This window comes from Canis aureus, chromosome 32, assembly GCF_053574225.1.
Source record: "Canis aureus isolate CA01 chromosome 32, VMU_Caureus_v.1.0, whole genome shotgun sequence".
In the NCBI taxonomy this organism is placed as follows: Eukaryota; Metazoa; Chordata; class Mammalia; order Carnivora; family Canidae; genus Canis; species Canis aureus.
The window spans coordinates 36484433-36508666 of record NC_135642.1 but is presented as its reverse complement, the minus strand read 5'-3'; the positions used below and the strand labels follow the sequence as shown (position 1 = coordinate 36508666).

At 38.5% G+C, this 24234-nt stretch overlaps 1 protein-coding gene across 8 annotated transcripts in view; it reads right to left on the bottom strand.

The window, feature by feature from the left end:
* The window catches only part of MAP2K5 (mitogen-activated protein kinase kinase 5), a 257977-nt gene that overhangs the window by 202405 nt on the left and 31338 nt on the right, over positions 1-24234 (bottom strand). For all 8 annotated transcript variants that reach the window (XM_077881620.1, XM_077881621.1, XM_077881619.1 and 5 more), the window contains 4 exons: positions 17085-17154; positions 12789-12829; positions 11766-11833; positions 5530-5578 (listed from right to left, as the gene is read on the bottom strand). In XM_077881620.1, the coding sequence (XP_077737746.1) occupies positions 5530-5578; positions 11766-11833; positions 12789-12829; positions 17085-17154 (228 nt within the window). The remainder of the gene's footprint in view (positions 1-5529; positions 5579-11765; positions 11834-12788; positions 12830-17084; positions 17155-24234) is intronic.

The window sequence follows — 24234 nt, the reverse complement described above, 5'->3', positions numbered from 1 at the left end:
ATAAATAAATTAAAAAAAAAAATTTAAAAAAAAATAAATAAAAAATAAAATAAAAGACAGAACATGAAGAAAAGAAAGAAAACTTCATTATTCTGGGCCAAATGATATGTTTTAAATAGCATGAAGAAGAGGAACACATCAAGTCACTTGAGATACTAAGGTAGCAGAGCTCTTACTGGGTTTACTTTGATCAGTGGGTATGAAGGAGACACACATAAACTGCATTATTTATTGGCCAGTACAAATAGACTAATTCCTTCGAAAGATCTCTCAAGGTAGTCTAAACAGCATTCTTAACAACCTCATTCATCCCATTAGCTTGCCTAACAAGCTGCACCCTCATCAGGTCCCAAAGCAAATTTCTAAGAGAACAAATTTCAGGGAGTACATATAGGATTCAGGCTCTGGGGGAATCACACCCCAAAACTACATCCCCTCTACCACTCCATCAGGGCCTTCCAGATAAAAGGACCAGTAATCTCCTCTCAGAAAAATATACAAACCAAGACATATTGTTATTACACATTCCAATAACACACTGGGATGGACCTAGGACTTTGCAGGGGGCTTGATTTTGTGGAATTTTGGTGGAAGAAGAGAAGGCAAAGAAGCAAGTATGGCATGTCTCTGAGCAGCTTCAACCATTATAATCCTGACATTGTTTTTAACCTCTAATACCCAAGAGGTTGACAATATAAGTGGAGCAGCTGTCCACCGCACATCCCCAGCATTCCAACCTGACCAGGAGTGGTAGGCAGCCAACAGGGGAAGGGCTGAGAGATGTTGTATATTTTGTGTGTGTGTGCTAAGCACTGGGTAAACAAATTCAAGGATAGAAATTTGGAATCCCTCAGACAATAAGATTATAAGAGCCTCATAAAGATAAAAGTGGTTTTTTTGGAGGGAAAGTCCTAAAACTATCTCACTTAAAAAGACAGTATCCATAAAAAGATAGTTAAAATGTTTCTCCAATGTTTTAAAGTTTTATAGACCTTTGCCTGGCCTATGAACTGATGGACAGATTTTTATATTTAAAAAATCAGATTATTTTCCTTTTCACTTATTTGGATTTTCTAATTTTTATATAGTATGCAAATGGTATTTGTATAAAAAAAATTTTTTTAAAGGAAACCCATTAGAGCCAAGCTCATGAACTGATAAACAACCGTTTGAGAATTTCAAATCTCTGATCAAAATGGGTTACTCAAATCTTTGCTCTTAACTATGAAAAAATCACTAATGGGATCAATTAACAGTTGATAACATTGTTGTCTTTTTTCTTTAGATAGCATATTAATTCAACTTTTCAAAATGAAGCACAGGAACAGTGTTTGTTTTGAGACAAAGGTGGGATTTATGTGTCTACAGCCTACAGTATTTAAACATTACAGTTGGGATCAAGTATCACAAAAATCACAGAACTGTACAGCATTCCAAGAGCAAAGCCCAATTAGATCATAAAACTAGTCAGTAACAACTAGTCAAGGCTAGAACTCTGTCCTTCAGTAGTCTCTGCTCGATGCCATCTTAGCAGCTAATGTCTTAAGTATGGAGCGACATCCTCCCCCATCACTGGCCCACAGGAAGGAAAGAACCAAAGGAAAGGCACTCACAAGTTAAAAGCAATTCCGTAAGCTGTGGTATTTGTTTTTAAGAAGAGAAATGTTTCAAAGATCACATAGCTCTTTATATAAAAAGGAGGTGAAATAAAGTTTTTGTTCAATAGAGATGCTGAGTTATTTTTATTTTTTTTTTAATTTTATTTATTCATGAGAGACACACACACAGAGATGCAGAGTCACAGACAGAGGGACAAGCAGGCTCCATGCAGGGAGCCCGATGTGGGACTCGATCCCATGTCTCCAGGATCACACCCTGGGCTGCAGGCGGTGCTAAACCGCTGCACCACTGGAGCTGCCCCGATACTGAGTTATTTTTAAATATAACTGTTTCCTTGTTTTGACTAAAAAAAACAAATAAAAGTCAGAGAATACTAGATGTGAGAGAAGAAGTAAAAGCCATTAGAGTTATAATTACATGTCAACTGAAAGACAGCAAATGACCCAGGAGAAATGATGGGCATTGGGCTCTGCTCCACTTGAAGGAGAGTCAGGGGCTGGGAAAGAAACATGGACTAGACAGGACAACCCATGGGTTGTATGTGTGGGGAGGGGAGGGTGTCATGCAGTGTGGACTTCCATACAGTCTCACTTATGTTTTGGTCTTTGTGTAGGATGTAAGGTGAATCATAAGAATATAAGAGTTTTATATAATGGTGATAATACAACTTTTAAAGCTAATTTTACAGGAGAATTCATATTTTTCTTCCTTCTTTTTTTTTTTTTTCACCCTTCTAAACACAACAAATTTTCCCAAAGGCAGCTGAAGTTCCCAAAAGCGCCAAACATGCAGCAGGGTCAGAATTAGTTCTACGATCTGTATGAACTATAGCTTCTCAGTATATTTATACCTGATTTATCAAGAATAGGAAAATAGTGTGACTCTCTCCTACAAAATCTAAAACACAAAAAAGAGGAAAAACAACTTTAGAGATGCAAAGGTCAAAGTCATTCATCCTTGGTTGGGGTCACTGTGTACTTTTATAATCCTTTAAGCTGACCTCCTGGGCCATTTCTAATCAGTTTCAAATCAAGGGCCAATGTTAAAGAAATGATACGACACTAAAACGGAAGTGGGAAAAACACATCACAAAAACATACCAGTGGTACTGATTTATAGGTCTCAATGAAACATGCCCAAAATATCTGATGATTTGGCTTTTTTTAAGCTAGGAAAAGAAAGGAACCCTCCAACATTAAGCGGTAAAAGAAAAACAATGCCTCCATTCCAAAGACTGTATGTTAAATTTTAAAAAGTGCTTGATTTAATATAATATTAATGAAATTAATGAGAAAAATGAAATGGAATTCAATTATGGATCAGCAAAGAAAATATTCTTTGCTTATTGTCTGCCTGTGTTAAGATGAATCAGTACCTATCGCTTATAAATCATTAAAATAAAAATGCTCAATTAATCCTTATTTTATATGTAAAGGTCTGACAGAAACCAGGCCTATCACTAGACCTTTGCTTCACAAATCGAAGCAATAATGGTTTCAGAAAGCAGTCACACTCTATGAGCAGACAATTGGAGAGATTTAGTAAATCCCACTTTATAGAGCAGAGACTAATCGGAAAACACAAGCCAGTCAAATGTTTCTTATGAACTGTTGACACTATATCAATGCTGAATCAATTGGTGGCATTTACTCTGAGTGACAGAAAAGAAATAAATATTTATATCACATAACCTATATCAATGAACCCAGGCAGAAAGCTATTTCTAACCTGTCAATATTTGATTATCTTGAAGAATCATGTCCCTTTCTTTTAATGATTAATATGAATTCCTTATTAAATCTAAGTGGAGGCTAGTGGAAAGGCAAATCATTATTAATGCTTGAGAGCATAAACCACTAAAATAAAAAACTATGCTCAAGTGTTAAAGTATCGTTAAATGTGACTTACATCTTCCATATCAAGTGGTGTCAGTGCTCAACCCAGAAATTTATTGACACCACAGCTGCGCACATTACCTCACTGCAGTGCGATCTCGCTCACTCTCTAGTTATCCTATAGCACCAAGGAACTGAGAAATTAGTACAAGGAGGTATTAGGAAGACTTCTAAAGGTGGGTTTTTGTTTTGTTTGTTCATGTGAATGAAAGTAAATACAATGAAGGCTGCTCCTGGAAAGAAAGAAAACACCATAGTGTTGAACGTGGGGTTATCACATTCCCAAGGGAGGGCAATAAACAATCTTTAAGTGTCAAAAATCATCGTTACAACAATCTTCCACCACAGAGAACCTCGTAACTGAGACCACTAAGATATTTATGGTACTAGGTCTGTTGTCAAAACACTAGGAACATTTCAGAATGCTCATTTTTTTGTGGTGGAAATAAACTGTTTTTCATCTTTGAAAGAGGAATCTATGACAGGTTATTTTCCATTGCCTGGGCTGAACAAATGTAGTTAAAGCTTCTTAATTTATGTCAATTTTGAAATATATTTTCCAGCTGAAGAAAGCAAGTGACTCATACATAAGTTACAATTAGTAACCGGAATGCAAGCATGTTGAAGATAAGTAAATATTCTAGGCTCAAAGTTGCTGCTTTCAATCAGGTTTTGTTTCATACTGGCTCTGAACACATCCAGGGCACTAGGGGGATGCATTTGCAGACCTCAATCCAAACCAACCTCTGGCTGCTTCAAGTCAAAAGTATTAGGTAAACACTACCAAAATTTTAAGGCCATCAAGATTACATGCACATCACCAGGTTCTCATTAGCTGTAAACAGAATATCTAAGGACTAGAATTCACACACTCTGGATGATGATCAAATGTTGGAACCAGATCAACTTATTTTTTCTAACTGTATTCAAGAGACTGCGCTAAGGAAGTAGGCTTCCAGAAGCACTACCCTACAGTCACCGTTGTAAGTCATGCACATCTATTAGGCCACAAAGTTACAGGTGATATTAAAGGACAAGCATGAGGACCCAGCTTTGTCTTCTTGACGGGCTCCACTACAAGTACTTGATTCATGAAATGCCAATGAGCCTTGGAGAGGTCAGCGTGTGAAGGCACTGAATAAGCATCTGAGATAATTAAGATTTCAGCCTTCGAAACATGGACGGGAAGTGAACAGCAGTTAAGAAAATCAATAAGAGTCTTTTATTTGCAGTGACACAGATGTCTCAGTCAATAGAGCCTAATAGGCAGGCTTGATCGCAATGGACAGGCGCCTGCCTCCAAGGCTATCAAAGGGCTTCCTCTATAACAAACATTAAAACGCATTTATGTTGCTATTGAAGAATCGAGGACCCTGTAGGTAGCTTAATTTGCCAGTGTATGTTTAAAAGCACTATAATATTTCAGATGTGTCCATTTACTTGAATCAAAATTAGTGAGAAATAACTGGCCTGCAGGCCCGTTTGTCCCTCACTGGCTGGGTGAGGTCATTCGGCTTCAGGATGGCCAGTCCACCAGGCAAACCAAACCAAGGGCTTCTCAAGCCAAAGAATTTTAAATGCCAAAGGTCTGCTGTTACTGTGTCTCCCTAAAACGCCAGTGTTCCTTTCAGGACAAAAGAAGGAGCCACGGTAAGAAAGTAACAGTTTTTCCTTTTCTCCTCAAAGATAATGAAAGCAGCAGTCACCTCCCGATGCAGGGCCATTTCAACAACCCATGGGTTGACACACTTGTTCAGAACTGATTAACTTTTTTTAGACTGAGATGGCAGCAGGGTGTGTGCATGGTGCTTCAATCTGCTGGGAGCGAAACCCATTAGCACAGTTTGAAAAACGTGCTGCAAATTGTTCTGCCAATCAAATTAAGCCATTGTAATTCATTTATGACAAGAAGACATTCATGGGCTCTTTATCTGTATATTAAGTTTATGGATACAAAAACTGGGCAGTAACAAGTTACAGCTATGAGAAAATTTTAATATGTAATGATACCTACCTGACCATTGGCTAATATTTTTTTCAGTTCTGCAGAAGACTTCTTTAAGCTGAAAAGGAAAACATGATTTTTAATGGCAAGACTACAGACACCTTGGAACACCACTCAGAATTCCACACTAAAATACTTTGTTTTAGGTGTAGACATGGACTACACTCTTCACAACCTTCTTCCTACATAATTTTTTTTTTTTTTGGAAGTAACTGGCCAAATGGCAAAGTTATAAATAAAAAACCTGAATCCCTAAAGCCATAAAGAAGTCTACAGTCACAATGAGGCTAGACTACCTTATGGATGACTTCAGTGACCTTTTTTGGCTATTAGTCCCGCTGCCTTTGGGTAGCCTTTCAGCGGCTATTTTATGTGGACTCTGTCATCTGCTAAATACAAAGTACTTAATGATGCATTCTTTGTATGTTCACAGAAACAAGAAAATAGAACTTCAAAAGATAAAACAGTTTAAGTCCTGATCTTTTATTACAGTTAAGAGTTAGGAGTTACAATTCAGCTTGCTGAGAAGCAAATGTGAAGCAGAAATCAATTCTGGGACTCACTAGCTGTGCGATCTGGAACGAGTCCGTTACTTATCCTCTCTGAACTACAATTTCCTTTCTGTAAAATTGGGGAAATAGCAACGTTAAAGGGTAATCAAGAAAATTAAATATTACAAAAAGCTCATGCATATAGTAGATACTAAATAAATTTCTGCTTCTTTCTTTCCTTTTCTGTCCTATAAGTGGGAGATCCAGCTTCCAGAGTTCATTAAGAAATATGAAAATGCTCTTCCTTTGGACATCTATGGTTATGTAAACACTTATGGAATAAATTTAGGAAAAGTGGCCAGGGGATGCTCTGAAGTCCTTCTAGCTTTATAATGAGTTAGACCCAAAGATATCCACTCAGTTAGTAGAGTGAGGTACAAAATAGCACCTCATTTCATCAATGTTCTCATTGGAAATTTAAAGCTTGTTAACTCTATTCTTTATCTACTCAAACACTCTACGCATCTACCAAATTAACTCTCCTCCCTTGTGTTAAGTTACCTGCACAGATGCTTTTCTTTCCATTACACCCTCCCCTAAGACTGGAAGATCCCCAAGAACACAAACCACATCTTTATCTCCTCTATATATGCCCTTCCCAGTGACTTGGTGTGTGCTAAGTGTTTGACAAATGGAGGCCGTGGCTTTGGTTGTGATTTATTATACGGCCGTCACAGACACACATACACACACATTCAATTGGTACCTTTAGTAAGTTATATTTGAGAGAGACCCCAGACTTCGAGTTTGACCACACTTGCTATTTCAAGTTATGATTATTCTTCTTCCTAAATACTTCTTAAACTTCTGCTATGGTCAAACACAGACTATGGAGCCTCAGTCCCTGCTTTCTCCAGATTTTATAAAACATGCCCTCAACCAAGGATTCTAAACTTCAATAAGGTCCTCCCAAGTCTAAGAATTCACATCCTGAAGTGGCAGTTAAGAATTCTGTAGAATGAGGGGTGCCTGGGTGGCTCAGTTGGTTAAGAGGCTGCCTTCAGCTGGGGTCATGATCTCGGGGTCCTGGGATCCAACTCTGGGATGGGTTTTCTGCTCAGTGTGGAGTCTGCTCTTCCCTCTTCCTCTGCCCCTATCCCCCGATTCTGTCTCTCTCTCTCTCAAATAAATAAATAAATAAATAAATAAATAAATAAATAAATAAATAGTTTTAAAAAAAGAATTTTGTAGAATAAGACCAAAGTAGAAACAAATATCAAAAAATAAACTGCCAAAATCAATCCAGTTAAGAAAATAATAATAGCAGCTATCATTTACTGGATGATACCATGTGCTAGGCATGGTGCTAAATGCTATTACTTATTATCCTGATTTAATCCTCACAGCAACTATAGCCCTGTGGGAATAATTTATCAAGGAAACTAGGGTTCAAGCCTCCTCAGTCTGTCTCTCTTACACACACACACACACACACACACACACATACACACATACTTTTTTATCCTGGGAAATATTTAGACCCTTGTATTCCCACAGATGACTCCCAATTTAACAGTTACAACTATTGTAAAAATAGAAATAACCAAACAATGCCAAGGCAAGGTTTCTCCACAGATACTCCATAATGTCATACAACTTGAAATAATAACGTTTTGATTCATTGCATTTACAAAACATCTTTCATCCAAGAAACAAAATGTGATTCCTTAATACAGTTTCATCAATCTTCCTAACACCAGAGATAGATAGATGAAAAGTTTAATCATCTTGATTTTATAGAAGGAGAAAGCCACAATATTTAGGAAAGGCCCTGAATTGGCAGTGGGACTTGAATTCAGTAATTATGGCCTAGCAACACCATGTGGCTTAGTAAACTCAGTTTAATAAACAGTCATCCACCTAAGGCAAAAACTGATTCATGCTTTGAGAGTAACAGGAGAATGCTGATTTCATTCATTATAACAATGTCTGACTACCACTTGGTCGCACTAAAAGAAAAAATTCTGGCTATTTTCTTGTTCCTCAATTTATTCAATATTTTGTTTATCTTTAATGATCACAGTGACTTGGGCTATCCAAAAATCACTTTTTAAAACATTTTAAGTTTAAATGTGATGTTATTGTAACCTTGGTAAAATACTTTAAGAGGGACATTGAGACATCTAAAGAAGAGGAAATGGGTGAGGGGACTAGAAATAATGTATCAGAAAGGCTTGAATGAGTTTGGGAGAATTTAATTCAGAGACAAGAGTTAGAGGGAATATAAATTTGTTCATCCACTCATTCATTCAAGCATTATTGACTATCTCCTATGTGGCAAGCATCATACTGGGAATTGGGAATTCAATAATGAATATGCTACAGTCACTGCCCTCAAAGAGTACAGAATCTATTGGGGGACAGAAGTGATTGTAACACACAACGTGCTAACTGCCACAGTAAAAGCAGGCACCAGGGGATTAGGGAAATTCATAGAGTAGGCGCCTGGTATACAGCAGGAGGTGGGCAATCATCAGAAGACGATAATAGCTTGGTTCCTCAAAGATGACCGAGACTGGCCAGACTGAATATGAAGGAGGGGATAAAAAAGGAGGAAAGCAGGAAGGTCCAGGAGTAGAGAAAGCATGATCCACTGAGGGCACCACACATTCATCAGCAAAGCTAGAATGTCAGGTAGGAAGGGGCAAAGAGGGCAGAGGCCTACATGTGAAAGGCCACTGCTCCATTGCAGCCAAGGCTATACGCTGTCCTGAAGGTTTTGAGGTGCAATGAGCAGCTGTAAACGGGGAATGATGGGCTCAGAGTGAGTGTCAGTAAGATTCCCCTGGCCGTGGTATGGGGAGGGACTGCACAGAGCAAGACTGGAGGAGGAAGCCAGCAGATGTCTGCCACAGCAATCCCCAGAGCCCCAACTGCTTCGGCAGCGACAGGCTGCTGACAAGTGGACGGACTCCAGAGTGACTCGGAAGGGACAGATGTAGGGACTGATGTGGCATAGAGGGAGGCCCAGGAGGCAGTGAAGGATGCCCAGCAAGTTAGCAACCAGGTGAGTGTGGGAAAATCTGCCGAGACAGGAAATCTATAGAAGTACATCTGCAGGGAAGACGACGGGAAGAGCGACCTAGGAGAGGGAACAGCTGTGCTCTGGGGGCCAAACGAAATCTTTATAAGTGGGTGCTAAAGGGGGACCAACCTCAGCTCGTGACAAAGAAAGTTCGAAGACAGAGCTATGTGAAAATGGACAGGCTGCCATGGCGAATAAAGTACATTCATGCTGCAAGGCATATTCAGGAAGAGCCTGGGTGACCGTTTGGCAAGGTGTGGGGAATCAAGCACCAAAACAGAGCAGGGTGAGATGGGTGCTTCTCCACTCATTCCCCACAGCAGAGGATGTTTTATAAACAGAGCTGGCCACAGGACTCCTGAAAACCATCTGATGGCTCACCAATGCCAATACACCAAGAGGAAAACTCAAACATAAGGCCCTGCTGATCCAGCTCCGGTCTACCTCCTTCTCGCCTGTCACTCCAATGTTCTCCTCCCCGCCCCCATCTCTCCACACCACCCCCTCCACCCCAACCAGACTGGCCTGCTTATGAACACGGTGTGCTCCTTTTCCACCATAGGGCCTTCCTGATGCTCCCCGCTCCCTCTTAAATGCCCTCTGCTGGCCCTTACCCTCCTGCAGGCCTCAACAGAATGTCACTCTCCTCCCAAGAATGAGTCTCTGAGCAGGCTGTCTAAATGCCCAGTTTTCTGGGCAGGAATATGTTCAAAACCTGCTTACTTCAAAACCTGCTTACTTCCTTTAAAACACTAATTATAAGGTGTGATTGTATATATTTTTTTCTGTATGTCCATTAGATAGCAAGCTGTACAGGCAGACCACATTGTATTTCTCGTGCATAGGACAGCACCTACTGAATAAGTGGCACTCAATAAATACTTTTGGTTAATTGTCAACAAGAGACATAGAACATGGCCAACCTAGGGTGGTATATTAAAATCTATGATAGGTCTCCTTCAAACTGCATTCCTCCCATAACAGAAGTCCCTACCGGAGGAAGCCACCATCACTAGCGGGGAGGCTGTCACACAGGTAAGCAAAGATGCTATACCAAAGGGCTGAGTACTACTAGATCAGACAGTTTCCAAATTTCTGTCCAACCCGGAAATTTTATGACAGTCAGTGAATATACACAGTCATTCTTTAAAAACCAAGCTAATGTATTCATGCTGTTAACACTAAATCTCAGAGAACTAAAAAGTTATCCTGCCCCATCTCTGCCTTACCATTTTTTTCAACTCTATCCTGCTTTTTATTCTATGATGAAATGGGACCTAAGATACCAGGGAAAGACCTGGTTTCTCCTCAAGGCTCATGGTGAGTCTGGGTGAGTAACAACTTTTCTGAAAGTAGTGGTGAAAATGAAATGCCTGGCCTTCTTTGAACTGAATGTAACAAGTGGCTCTCAGCCCAGTGTCTCCACACTGCTGGGCCAGGGTCAAGCTCTCAAATGAGGACTAAGAGACCTACCCCTTGTGCCCACAAGGACAGATGCACCTCCAATGAATAACCAGGCTAAGTGTACTTGAAGACAGAATAAATTGCTTAAGTGGGAAACACACTCTAAAAGTCGTGTGTTCACTGCAAGAAAGCTGGTGAGTAGATATCCTGACACTACAATAAAGCAATCAAAGAAGCGACTTTGGGTGGAAGGTGGAGGGGGGTGGGGGACAGTAGAGTAAAAAAAGAGAGTCAGAAGGCGAGACTTTAAATTATCTACAGTAAAGCCCTCTGGCAAAAAGAATGAAGACTCTGGGTTAAGGAGGAGTAGGGAAGGAAGAGGAGAAACCCAAACTACATCTCAGCCAATAAAAGGCAATATTGGTTACAGCTCCAAACCCAGAAGAACCTGGACACAGAATGGAAGGGTAGCTTGATGCTGGCTTTTCAATCACCAGTGTGAATACATACATACAGAGCATCACCTCCACAGTGTCATCTTCAGGCACAGTAGGGAAGCTTACTGGCTGAATAACCACACGTATAACTAGGATGACTCAGAATTCTATCAGCTTAAGCAGGTTGCTCCTTCTTACTTGAGGACCATGAAAATCTGGAAGTAAGATTTCAGGCCTATCAGAAGAACACTGTGAAAAGGCTCTCAAGTCTTTATTTAGTATCCTCATGCCAGTGTCGGGGCACTGTTAGCATGAATTAATGAAGATTATCTTCCTTCTATAAATAGCATCAATCTTCATATGACCAAAGATACAAAAAGAACAACGTGGCTGGTCCATCTAAATTTTACTCCTTCACTCTTTCCTTGCCTCTTTCTAGTAAAGATGTCAGGGGATAACAATACTGCCAAAAGATAGGCAAGCAAGAAAAAAATAATGAGCCTGATACAATTTATGAACCAGATCATCAAGGCATAAATGGCACTGAGGTCAAAGGCACTGATTTTTCTGTATAAGTTGGAGACTGAAGGAGTACCATTCTATAGATCAAAATTAATAGCTGAAAATACCTCGTTCCATCTTTCTCAGTGAGGCTCTTTCTCTCTAGTCAACATGTAGCTATGGTGACTCAACTGGTCAAATTTCTTCTTAGCCATATACACATTCATCTGGTCTTACAGAAAAGAAGGGTCATCCCATGGGCCTCTTCCCCACCCCCAATCTGCAGATCAGCATGCTCATGGGCACACTTCACTTGCTTGCCCTCACCTATTGCTTGGAAGTGAATCAGAGACTGCTGGGCTGCCGTGTTGAGAGGGTCCAGCTCGGGTATTCACCTACAAGGAAGAAAGAATCTCCATCAGTCTTGTGTTCTGAGGACACAGTTCCAATTAACCTATAATTTGCCACAAATTTCTCATTTCACTATGAAGGTTAATTAGCTTGTTGCTAGATAGACCCACGGTTGGAGTCTATTCAGTATATAGGTTACAGAACTGTACAACCCGTATATTACATAATACACTTTTCCTGTCACTATTCAAATACTTAAACAGCATTGAACAAAGAAGAGATAAATGGGAAATTTTCAATCACCATCTAGAACTGAATTCAATTCACTGCTTTGTTTTGTTTCATATACAAAACAGTATGTTCAAAAAAAGAACATAAAGAATACATTCAGAGGTTAGTGGTGAACCTCAAGTTTTCACACCCTTCCAAATGTAAAGCCAAACAGAACACTGTAGAATGTTTCTTATTCACTGAAAAATGAGGCCCAAATAATTAATTATAAAATGCTTGAATCTAATACAATAGCCAGCTTTTCTTTCAAATGTAAAGCTGTAAGCAGAAATCCAGAATTCAAAAGACACAGAACAAGGAAAAGACATTAAATCGATATATGATTCTAACATAAATATGTCAAAAGAAGAGGAGGGTATTCTGTGTGCAATATGCTTATGTGCTTAATTAATCACTGAATTGAAGTCTATATTTTCATCCAAATAAATCTTTGTGGACAATATACCTAGAATCATCCTGAAGAAATGGACAAAAAAAAATTCCAAATAATAAAAAAATATGGCACCAAAACCCTTTGATCCAAATATGTACACATACTGAGCAAATACTACAAATGAATCCCCCTCCACATCCTGTTTAAAAAAAAAAAAAAAAAAAGAATCGCTTGTCAGAGCTTGAGAAAGTGCAGTTTTATTTGACATTTCAATAAGTGGAACACAGCATTACAAATCCATCTAACTTTACTGAAACAATTATTGAAATTCGTACCTTCAGGCCATGTATGTTCCGTTCCCCAGGAGGCTTGCAGGCTGAAACAGTAATTGACTAAATTGTAGAACACATCAGGGCCATTTACAAATTTGCTCAAAATGAATCGTTTAAAAAGAAATGAGGGTGACACCAAAATTAGCAGAGAGAAATGATTGAAAAGTGGCTCCCAAGACCCAAAGTGGGAATTATGAACCAGGGTTTTTAACTTGCAGGAGTGAGCATTTATAAATGCAAAGAGCTTTCTGACACCACCTCATATAAATTCCAATTTCTGCTTAAAACATATAAAAATCAAGTTAACTGAGCTAAAATGATTAGATTCCTTTCATAATTCAAATTTCTGCAATCTTTCCTCAACTCTATTACATTGTATATCTGCTATCACTTAAACTACTTTGAAAATAGCTAGGTTTTGGGGGGAGATGGGTAGGGAGAAAAGGGTCTTTTGATGCCAGAAAGATGGCTAGAGAATCTAAAATGGAATATTCAAGTTTGAATACCAGTTTGCACAGCAATAAGTAGTCAAATTTATTAAAATACAGTGATATCATTAATTTTACTTTTTTTTTTTTTTCAAATTTTGACATCCTCTAGTATTTAAATCTAAAGATAAAGCAGTGCCAGGCAGGAAAAATAATATTAATTTCCGGACATCACCCTGAGTTACAGGGTAGCACTTTTCCAATACAGCAAATGCTTCTTCATCAAATGTTAAAAATACAAGTGTGTCCTACCCATTTTATAGGCTGTTTCCATCTGAAAACTACAGTGCCTATATATTGTATGTTAAAGGGCTGTCAATTTTGATTGATTGTTTGGGGAAGGATACATTTTATTTTTTTCTCCTCTCTGAGGTACATGTATTCTTCCTCTGTTTCTGACAGAAAGAAAAGCAGTTTAATAATGAGAAGATGTGGATGATAAATACAGAGCCTATCAGTTGCTTTAATTTTGTATATTTTGAGTATATTCAAGTTTATTGTTATTTTCCTAGAAAATATATCTAAACCTTAATAAAGAACTTTTGTTTTTCCAAAAATACATTAAAATTAGATTCCAAACTTCTTTCCATAAAATGGAAATTAACTTTTTGAACAAAACAAAAGTCACATACATTTGATGCCTGGCCTTGAGGGACCATTAAATACTTCCTAAGACAACACTTCACAGTATTTACACTTAAGTACCCAGTACGTTCATGAACTTCATTTATTTTATTTTATTTTTTTAAAAGATTTATTTATTTATTTTTATTTGTGATAGACAGAGAGAGAGAGAGAAAAAGAGGCAGAGACACAGGAGGAGGGAGAAGCAGGCTCCATGCCGGGAGCCCGACATGGGACTCGATCCTGGGACTCCAGGATCACGCCCTGGGCCAAAGGCAGGCGCCAAACCGCTGAGCCACCCAGGGATCCCCTGAACTTCATTTAATAAGAAAGTGACTAACTAAGGAATTAGAGACAGACATCAAGTCTTACCTCTTACCTTAAAACATCTGCCTCGTTACTCAATTGGCTTCTCAAACCTTTATGACTGGAAATCTAAACAGTATTCAAAAAACCCACTAACCTCACATTTCCTAAAGTTATGCAGTTAAAAGTTACATAAAACTAGTAATTTTTCATACTTATTAATATGTAACGTATTTTTTAACTACAGAGAGCACAGCCATGAGCTGGGAGTTACCATCCAAGGCAAGTGTAATCTTACTTGGAATGAGGAGAACACCTGATGTTAGAACAAAATTGTCTTCTCTGCTCTTTCTCACTAGTTCACTCTAGAAATTCTTTTTAGCATAGGGCCTGACCAAAGAAACTAAGGTCTGGGAACCTCTGATCAAACATGTATTAACCCAGGTAATCTACCCAATATGTCTATATCCTTGTATAAGTTTGTATTAATCTCATTTATAAAATATAGGTAAGAAAGCAAAGAGCAAGACTACAGAAAACTAAAATGAGTTAGTTGTACAGAGGTGCCTGGGTGGCTCAGTCAGTTGAGCATCTGACTCTTGATTTCTGCTCAGGTCATGATCTCAGGGTTGTAAGATGGAGACCTGCATTGGGCTCCACACTCAGCCGGGAATCTGCTTCTCTCCCTCTCCCTCTCCCTCTCCCTCCGCCCCCTCCCCCTTGCTTGTGCTGGCTTGCTCTGTCTCCAATAAATAAAATTGTTTGAAAAAAATCTTTAAAAATGAATAAATAAATAAAATAAAAATGGATGTTATACAATAACATCCAAGAATCCATAGAGACAGGGAGACTGAGTCTCATATTTAAGAAAATTCAAATCTGGCTTGGAAGAACTTTATTTAATGATTTATTGGAGCCTAACAGGTCTGTGTTAGGACTACATGTGATGATCACATCTCACATACTGTCTTCTTTTAAGTATCTTCTCCCTATAATACTGTTCTCTATACTCCTACCAACCCCCCTCCAGACTATCCCCATCACATTCCATGAATATTTTCATTTATATGTCCTTTCATTTTAAGCAAATTATAATTTGAACAAAATTCTTACTCAAAGAATATTGAGAATAACTTACTTTAACCACTTATGGGCTGCTATGTACTCTGAAGTTACTTAACCTCTCTGAACCTGCATATTCTCATCTATACAATGGAATCGATAATGCTTAATAGGCAGAAATGTCAAGAGAATGAGAAATGATAACACTGAAAGCAATATTAGTGCCTACAGAACAGATGTCTAAAAACAGTTGTTAACACCATGAGAGGCAGCACAATGGTGTAGACAAGAAGACTGCCAAGGACTGGTAGCACAAAATAAAAGAAAAAAACTGAAACTTAGATTTTGGATGAAGAGAACTAAATATTGGGGGGGGGGAGGGGTGGTACCACAAAGACCCACAGCATCAGAACTTTCCAGGTCACCGTACTAGAGTTTGCTACAACAACAGTGATAAAGTCAAGTAGGGAAACAGTGAATGGAAATTTTCAGGTGGTAAAAATAGTATTCTTTGTGGAGAAACAATTTTGAAACTTGTCCAAATTCTCCCGTCACAGAAGATAACAAGAAATGATCTGCATCCTTTGTTACTGGCCTATGCACAGAAATGGCAACATCTGCTTTTCTTTCCGCTTTTTCTATTTTAGTTTTCAGTCTTGAGATACAACAGAAGTGGATTAATCATAATTTTTGTTTCAGACACACTATCAATAGCTCAATTTCATTTACTCACTTAGCTCTTTGATACATTATTATTAATAATGTACTAAGTACTCCCAATCCCACTGCCCACCTTCATGCTACAAAGGCATAACTCTTGAACTCAGACCTTCCTGTGGGCTGGCTGAGTTGGCTGCCTTTGGAGACTTGATCGGTGTAAATAAGAGTCTACTGGTTAATTGAGCCACTCAACTTCAGAGAGTTACAGGTAATGAAAGTCTAGAATGTTTAATTGAAAAACCCGTATCATGATTATTTGTACAGTATCAGTTAACAAAGGTAAGCTTAACTTTTAATGATTTCAATTAACTTACTTCTAGAAAAGTTACAGCATTTCCTTATCTGCTCCATCAATTAGAAAATATTAATTCCAAGTAGGGCAAAGTATAGTGGGGGAAAGACTTGATGATTTATATTAAGTGGTTAATTAAACTGTTCTTTTTTCCTATTCTTCAAATTTTGAGGGAACATTTATATTACAGCTGATCAACTGTATCTGATACAATGCTAGTTCTACCAATCTAAAATGGAAAAGGAGTATTATTTGACTAGGTGATTCACCAATGCTTACCCTCATCAGCTAACATTTTTGGAAACATAACAATTAAATTCCCATTTATGAAGATTTTTCTGTTATCTGGAAAATGCCACCCCCCAAAACCAAGCACCAAACATTATCAATTCTCTCCTAAAAACCTGCAGTAAAGCTTCACTTCTGTACCAGCTGAAAGCTTTCTCCTCAACAGCAGCTTTGGCTACCATCATGAGCCACAATTTATAAATATCTGAAATTAAAGTCATTCATTTGCCTTGGTTTAGAAACCATGTGGGCCCCAAAGAGTTCTTTAAGCGAATGTAAGTATGTACTTCAAAAACAAAAAACAATCTAGTTAGTTTAATTTACTCTAGTAAATTAGATATTTTATCTGCCATAACTATAATACAGCCTGCAATCCCCACGATAATGAATACTTCTTTTGTTTTTTCAAATTAAGAGCTAAACATCATGTTATGTGCATTTAAACCTTTGGAAAACATAACTGTTGATGAAACAGTTTACTGAAATAATCATTGTTGATTAGAATTTGTTCAACATTACCTCTTGGAAATATCTGCAGAGGCTCTATTAACTGTCCATTTACTTGCTGTTCCATTACTGTGGAATAATACTGCAAAGAGATTATAGAAAGAGATTACTCAGTAATGTATGAATACTGGAACAGACACTTATGGGTTGTTTAATTCATAGTACTTTTGTAAATTGCTGGTATATACATATCAGCCTCGAGAATACTTTTTCCTATTTGCACATAAAAATGACTATAATGAATATTCAGGATTGAAAGTCCAGTATAATTTATCCTCCACACTGTCATTTATCTTTAAAAGTAAAAATGTTGATTAAGAATTTAGCATTTAATCTCTAGAAATATTTTGAAAATGATAAGTATCAAAAATTACACAAAGCTTTTTAGGGGAAATCTCTCAAATTGCCTCTTGTTCTTTTCTCTGGGTTTTGCAAAGCAAAATGAAGACACTTCACATTTAGCTCGGACCTATGTGCCAGGTAGTAGATCAAACATTACACATATTTGTGTATAAACGGTACAGATAATGGAAATCTAAACCATAGAAACTGTGCTCAAGCAAACAAGACATGATTCATCCAAACATGACAGGATTAATATGATAAAAAGCTCAGTTTTAAGAAAACATCTTTTATACTTCACTTTTATAAATAGTATAGAGTCTATCTGTAAATAGTATAGAGTAAATTTCACTTTAAAATTCTGGGCACCAAAAATTAAGTTCCAAATGAAAAAGCTTTCATACTCCTTCATAAACACAAATTCAATCACCAGGTTGTATTACGGTCTGATACCTGTTTTTCCTTAATTTGCTAATTGGTGAATATATGTCCACCTGACCTAGAGATGGCTTCTGTGCCCTCACTTCTTTTAACATTTGGCGAACGACAAAGTGATGCTCATGGCGGAAAAATATCAACAACAGAAACCACCGATTTTGTGTTTTGAGGGGTTGTCACACACAGAGCAGATCTCTCCTTTTAACTCTTGCTGTATCTATATTTAAAACAGACACATATTATGTAACTGCCACTTTTTTGGAAATTCTTCCTTGATAATCATTACTTGCTGACTTTCCTAAGAAGTCTTTTTTAGAAGATACAGACATACATCTTCCTAAAGCTTTTATGCATATTATTGCAAAATCAAGGTTTTTGTTTTTGTTTTTAGAAATAAAGGGGAGCTATGTAATTCTACATCATCTTGGGAATCACAAGTTAACAATCTAAGGCCCTTTGTCCTAAGAACAGATAAAGTGGATTTCTGATAGCTATGGACTGATACAAGTGTACCTTGCTCTCCAAGGGCTTCCAAACTGTAAAGGACGCCGATCCTCTCCTTCTATGGACGTAACAGCCTATATACATACGGCATAAACATGTGTGACATACACTCTGGAATACATACTAAGCTGAATGTCTTTCAGGAGACTATATTCCTTAAAACCTCAGAAATATACCGCTCGCCATTACTCAAACAGTGATGACAAGTAAATGAAATATCCATCATGTAAGCTGTCAACCTTTTGGGACGGCAATAACTGTTAACAAGTAGTCTGGAAAAATTGTCCGAAAATGACTTGTCCTCGGCACACAAGTATTTGAGGTTTCCATGGAAAATTAAGATGCCAGTGGCTATTTGGAACATTGCTCAGGTATCCTTTTTAATGGGAAATTTGCTGGTTATTGATCCACAGCATGTACCCCCCTGGTTCTGGAAGGCTGCAAGCAACTTTCCAATCAGTGGCTGTCAAAAACATTACTGCCTTCTTATACTGATACAAGACAACAGCAGTGGTGCTGTTCTCCTATAGTTAATGCTTTTCTTTAATTAACTGCTATGTACAATAGGTACTACTTCACCACCGTCCTAGAAATCAAAACAAATAAAATATCCTTATGCTTTATCTAACAAATTAATTACAGGGTTGTCTGAAACTGGAGCTTGGGGTCAACTTTGAAAACAAATAACCTCAAATGTAAAGGGTCAGAACAGGTGCAATGCATTTTTTTCCTACTATAAAACCTTGCATGCATGAAATTGACCTGTTTTCCAACTTTATTTATTTACTTCACAAAATAAATAAATAAATATGGTTTCCTTTTCATTTCAGATCTGTGCCAAATCAACTGGCAAACTATATATGCTTTTATAATCATTGTACAAAATTTTTAGCTATCTATAACCATCTCTTTATGCTACAATTAACAGTCACAATAATGATATTGTGTGCACTTGCCAGTATTTCTAAAGCAAGCAGTTGCATTTGTTTTTTGTTTTCTATAATCCTTCCAAATCCAAGGGACATTTTTTTCCCCACTAAAATACTGGGTTTGATCTCTGTATTAACAGAGACTCTTGTGATCCATACAGCAAAGACACCATCAGAAAGACACTGCAAAGGGTGGTAATTAAACCCATGGTCTGGGTCCACCGTAGGCAACTGAGTCTGAAGAGTAGGCCATGTGAGGACTGGATGGCTGCCAATGAGGCACCAAGCCCAAGAGCTCAGGCTGCTGCATATGTAGCTTTTTCTAAGGAATAAGGATACAGCGTGGGGCCATGCATACCTACTGGCACAGAGCAATCCTTGCAGGCCGTGGGCCTGTGTCATCCAGTAAGACAAGCAAGGCACTTGGGGGAATTAGAAGACCCCAGTGTAGGAATCTGAGTACTGGTCATTCCCCAGCACATGAGCTCGGCGAAGAAACACTGGCTGTGCCTTGGGTTATTCGTGTAAAACGAAGATGCCACATGGCCAGAGGAGTGCCATGAGACTCACCTGAGGGAAAGAGGCTAGTCCCAAAGCTACAGAGCAAGCTCTTTCTAGATCCGGGTAGTCTCTTAGTTTTTAGAAATCTCCTTTTATTTATTTATTTTTAAGATTTTATTTATTTATTCATGAGAGATACAGAGAGAGAGAGAAGCAGAGACACAGGCAGAGGGAGAAGCAGGCTCCATGCAGGGAGCCTGATGTGGGACTCAATCCTGGGTCTCCAGGATCACACCCTGGGCCAAAGGCAGGTGCTAAACGGCTGAGCCACCTAGGGATCCCCGAAAATCTCCTTTTAAAGAGAGTTTTTCCAATTTTGTTCTACATAGTGATAAAATAAGCAATAATGACTTCCACTAGCCCAAAACAAACTGAAGAAAACAAACAAAAACCTCAATCTTGTACACCAAGGTATTTAATATGGCTTGGACAGAAAAGTGACCAAGTGACCTTTTCTTTAAAAAAGATTTATTTATTGATTCATGAGAGACAGAGAGAGAGAGAGAGAGAGAGAGAGAGGCAGAGACACAGGCAGAGGGAGAAGCAGGCTCCATGCAGGGAGCCCAATGTGGGACTTGATCCTGGGACTCCAGGACCATGCCCTGGGCTGAAGGCAGGCACCAAACAGGCACTCAAGTGCAAACACTTGAGGGATCCCCTCAAGTGACCATTATAATAACATTAATGGGGCCATAATTGGAAGCTAATCAAATAATACCCCAAATGCAATCTCTATAATTCTATCCTGGCTTTTATTATTCCTGACACAGAGCCCTGAACATAGTAGGTGTTCAATAAATATTTAGTGACTGAAAGGGGGCCAATTCTGATTCTGCTATCTACAACGTAGCCAGGCATTGAACCTCACTGAGCCCTAGTTTCCTCCAAATGAGAGTAAATCTAGCTAGTCTATTACATTTTGAGTTGCCATGAAATCGACCTGCAGCAAAGGTGTTTGCAATGGTACTTCATAAACTATGATGCATTACCAGAGGTTGAGAAATTAAAAAGTTAACTCCTTACCACTAAAACAACAGCACTTCCTGAACAGAAGCGTTCCCACATTTAAAAATACAAAAATAATTAGGTACAAAGAGTAGAAAATACTGTGCTTAGACTGAATACATCAGCAGCAGTCATAAAATGTGTTTTCCGCTGCTATTCCTGGCAGGATCTGTTACATGCAGTAATTGCAGCAATAATCAATAAGCTAACTGAGTAAAAGATTAATCAGTTTTGTGATTGCTAATGGAATCTTCAGTACCAGACTCAGATTAGTTTCAGAGTCCCTCTGAGATGCTCTTCAAAATCCTTAAACAATTTTAATAAGGATGTGACAAAGTTTAGCACAGTTATCCAAAAATCTAATTAATTTGAAACAGAGGGCCAGATTCAACGAGGGGATAGGAAGTACAATTCTTGGCTTGTTTTGTTTGCAAGTTTATGAAACAGTGTTCCTATTTGTTATGAACCTAATTCTAATTCTAACAGCACAATTCAATCAATAATTACAACATTTTTTTTCTTCATGGAAATCTGCCATATAAAAAAACTCAAATTCCAAAACAGTACAGTTTAATTTTACAAGGCGCAAGTTCTCTATTAAAAGAGAAAGAAAAGACACACACACACACACACACACACACACACGCACACACACACAAAACCACTTACTGACTACCTACTGTGTACTTGGCTCAATACTAGCTATTTATGTTTATTCATTTAATTTCTCACAACCCTATCCTATTCTGTATCATTCACAGATGAAGCAAACAGGTTATCAGTGAACAAAAAAAACTCTAGTGCATGTACTCAGAAACATAAAATGTATGTTACTATTTAAGAATCAAAAGGCAATTCCTCTTATTTCTCATATCTCAAAACATTTAAATAAACCAGGCTACTGGGCAGACTGCTGAGCTGGTAGGGACCATGGCTTCTTTGATCATACCCTATACCAGTGGGTCATACTGCCAATTTTTCAAAGACTAGGGACACATGGCACCACATTGACAGGTGACCTCCCCCTCCTTCTTCAGCACCTCTGTCTGGTTTACCTCCTCTCCCTTTGACCACTCTACTCAGTTTCCTGTATGTGGTTCTTTTCTCACCCCGCCTTTAAATGCTGGAGCTCCCCATGGTTTTTCATCAACCTTCTCTTCTTATTTTATACTCTCCTTGAGTTAACTTCAGCCACTTCAAAGGTTTCAATTACCAGAGGAGTCATTGAGACTAATTAGGAGCTGATGAATCACAAATCTTTATTTCCAGCCCAGATTTCTCTCCTAAGATTCGGAACATACCCAACTGGTTATCCAGGGGCCCCTCAAATTCAACAAGTCTCTACCTCTCACACCCCTCCCTCATGCCCTAGACGCATCTTCCACCACCTGGGCTCACTGTCTCAGTGAATGACATGACAATGACCTAGTTTCCTAAGCCAGATAGCTGGGAGGAAGCCAGACCATCTCTCTATCCTTCCTTCCCACACTCAATCAATCACCAGTTTTATTAACTCTACATCTTTCCAGCTTCTCAATTCCTTTAAGCTAGGGCGCTCCATGATCTAGTCCACCTTACTTTCCAACCTCGTCTCATACCCTCCCCACCTCCCTGTCCATACCACAACTGAATCAAGGGTAGCTCCTCCTGAATGCACCAGTTGTCCTTACGCCTGAGCTTTGACACACTGTTCTCCCGGTCCAAACATCCTTCCTTGTCCCTTTGTCCTACCTTACTCCATCTGGATGCTACCCTCTTCAGGAAGCCTTCCCTGTGCCCAAAGCTACATCAGGTGCTCCTTCTTTTGCTCACACAGCACCTATTGCTTAAGCATATTATGGCATTTATCATTCTGCCTGGTAATTATGAGTTTTCCTATCCTCCCACACTGAACACTGATGGCTTTTTTGTTACTCTCCCTGAGTGGACCATGGGCTCCTTGAAGGAATGACTATATGTTCACTATACCAGCGCCACTAAGCACAGCACTTGACCACATAGTTACTAGTTCGTAAATATTTAACTATATAAAACTGCCTGTACAAATAAGTGAACACATCAGTACATGAGTGATCTCAGGTCCTAGTTCTGCATTTATTAGCTGTGTGACCTAGAGAAAGGCATGTAGTTTGTGCCTCAGTAGCCTCAGCTATAAAAATGAGGAATATGGGGGGCCCCGGGTGGCTCAGTCAGTTAAGCACCTGACTCTTGATTTCAGTTCAGATCTTGATCTCAGGGTTGCAAGTTCAAGCCCCGCACTGGGTTCCACACTGGGCATGGAGCCTACTTTAAACAAAAAAAAAAAAAAAAAAAAAAGGGAAAATAACCTGCCTTGCTTACCTAAGGTATTAAGAAAATCAAAGGAGCTAGTATATGGGAAATTTTCTATAAAGCAGTTGAAAAAAAATCTTGAAATAGGGCACAGGTTTATGAATCATCCATTTCCAAGCAATAGGACATAGAAGAAAAGGGTTCATAACAGTAGAGACCAAATACAGAGGTAGAAGAATTTAACTGTTTATCAAGGCTGAGTTAGTACTCCCTCCCTTTCCCTCAATTACTATTGTACTGCAAACAATAAAATAATTAAATGGGTATTATAAAGAATATTGTCTATATTTCTTCTGGAAGTTCATCAAGGCCAGGGGCCCTGTCTTGTGTATTTTATTATCTTGTATGGCAGAGGTATTAAACTGGAGTCTATATGGGCCTTAGGAGAGCCTTCAAAACCTGAAATTATATGTGAAACACTACATTGTGTGAATTTTCTGGGAAAAGAACAAACACCTTTCTTCAAATTTTCAAAAAGGCCTGCACCCCTAAAAACCTAAGAAATCACTGCTGTATAGTGCCCAGCACTGTGCCTTGCACATAACAGTGCTCTACAAATATTTAAGGGAAGGAGGCAGATAAGAGATAAGAGAGACATGGCAACTACTCTCGTTGCTTCTAACTTACTCTGACAAGTCTTACATATCAAATCAGGTTTATTTATGTTTGTTCTATACACATAGCAAGACAGTTTCCTAAACCTCTCTTTAACATACCTTCTAAAGACTTTTCAACTTCTAAAGAATAAGAATGCTGGTTTTTTCCTACTAATGATAAAATTTTCAAATTCCTGTTCAGTCAATACTGCAAGCATACTCCATTTTAAGAAGCCCAGTCAGTAATTACATTAATAATCAATAAGCTAACCAACTATTTGCAGTCCATAGTTAATTTATTAGTTTTTCTAGTGAAGAGCCCAACAATCTGAACTCTGTTAAATGGCTACAATTCCAATTAGAACATTACTTAGTGTGTCCTCAGCTATAGTTTCTTTTGGTTATTTCTTATATTTTACATTGAGAGGCTTTCCTTCTATGACACGGATCTCTTAG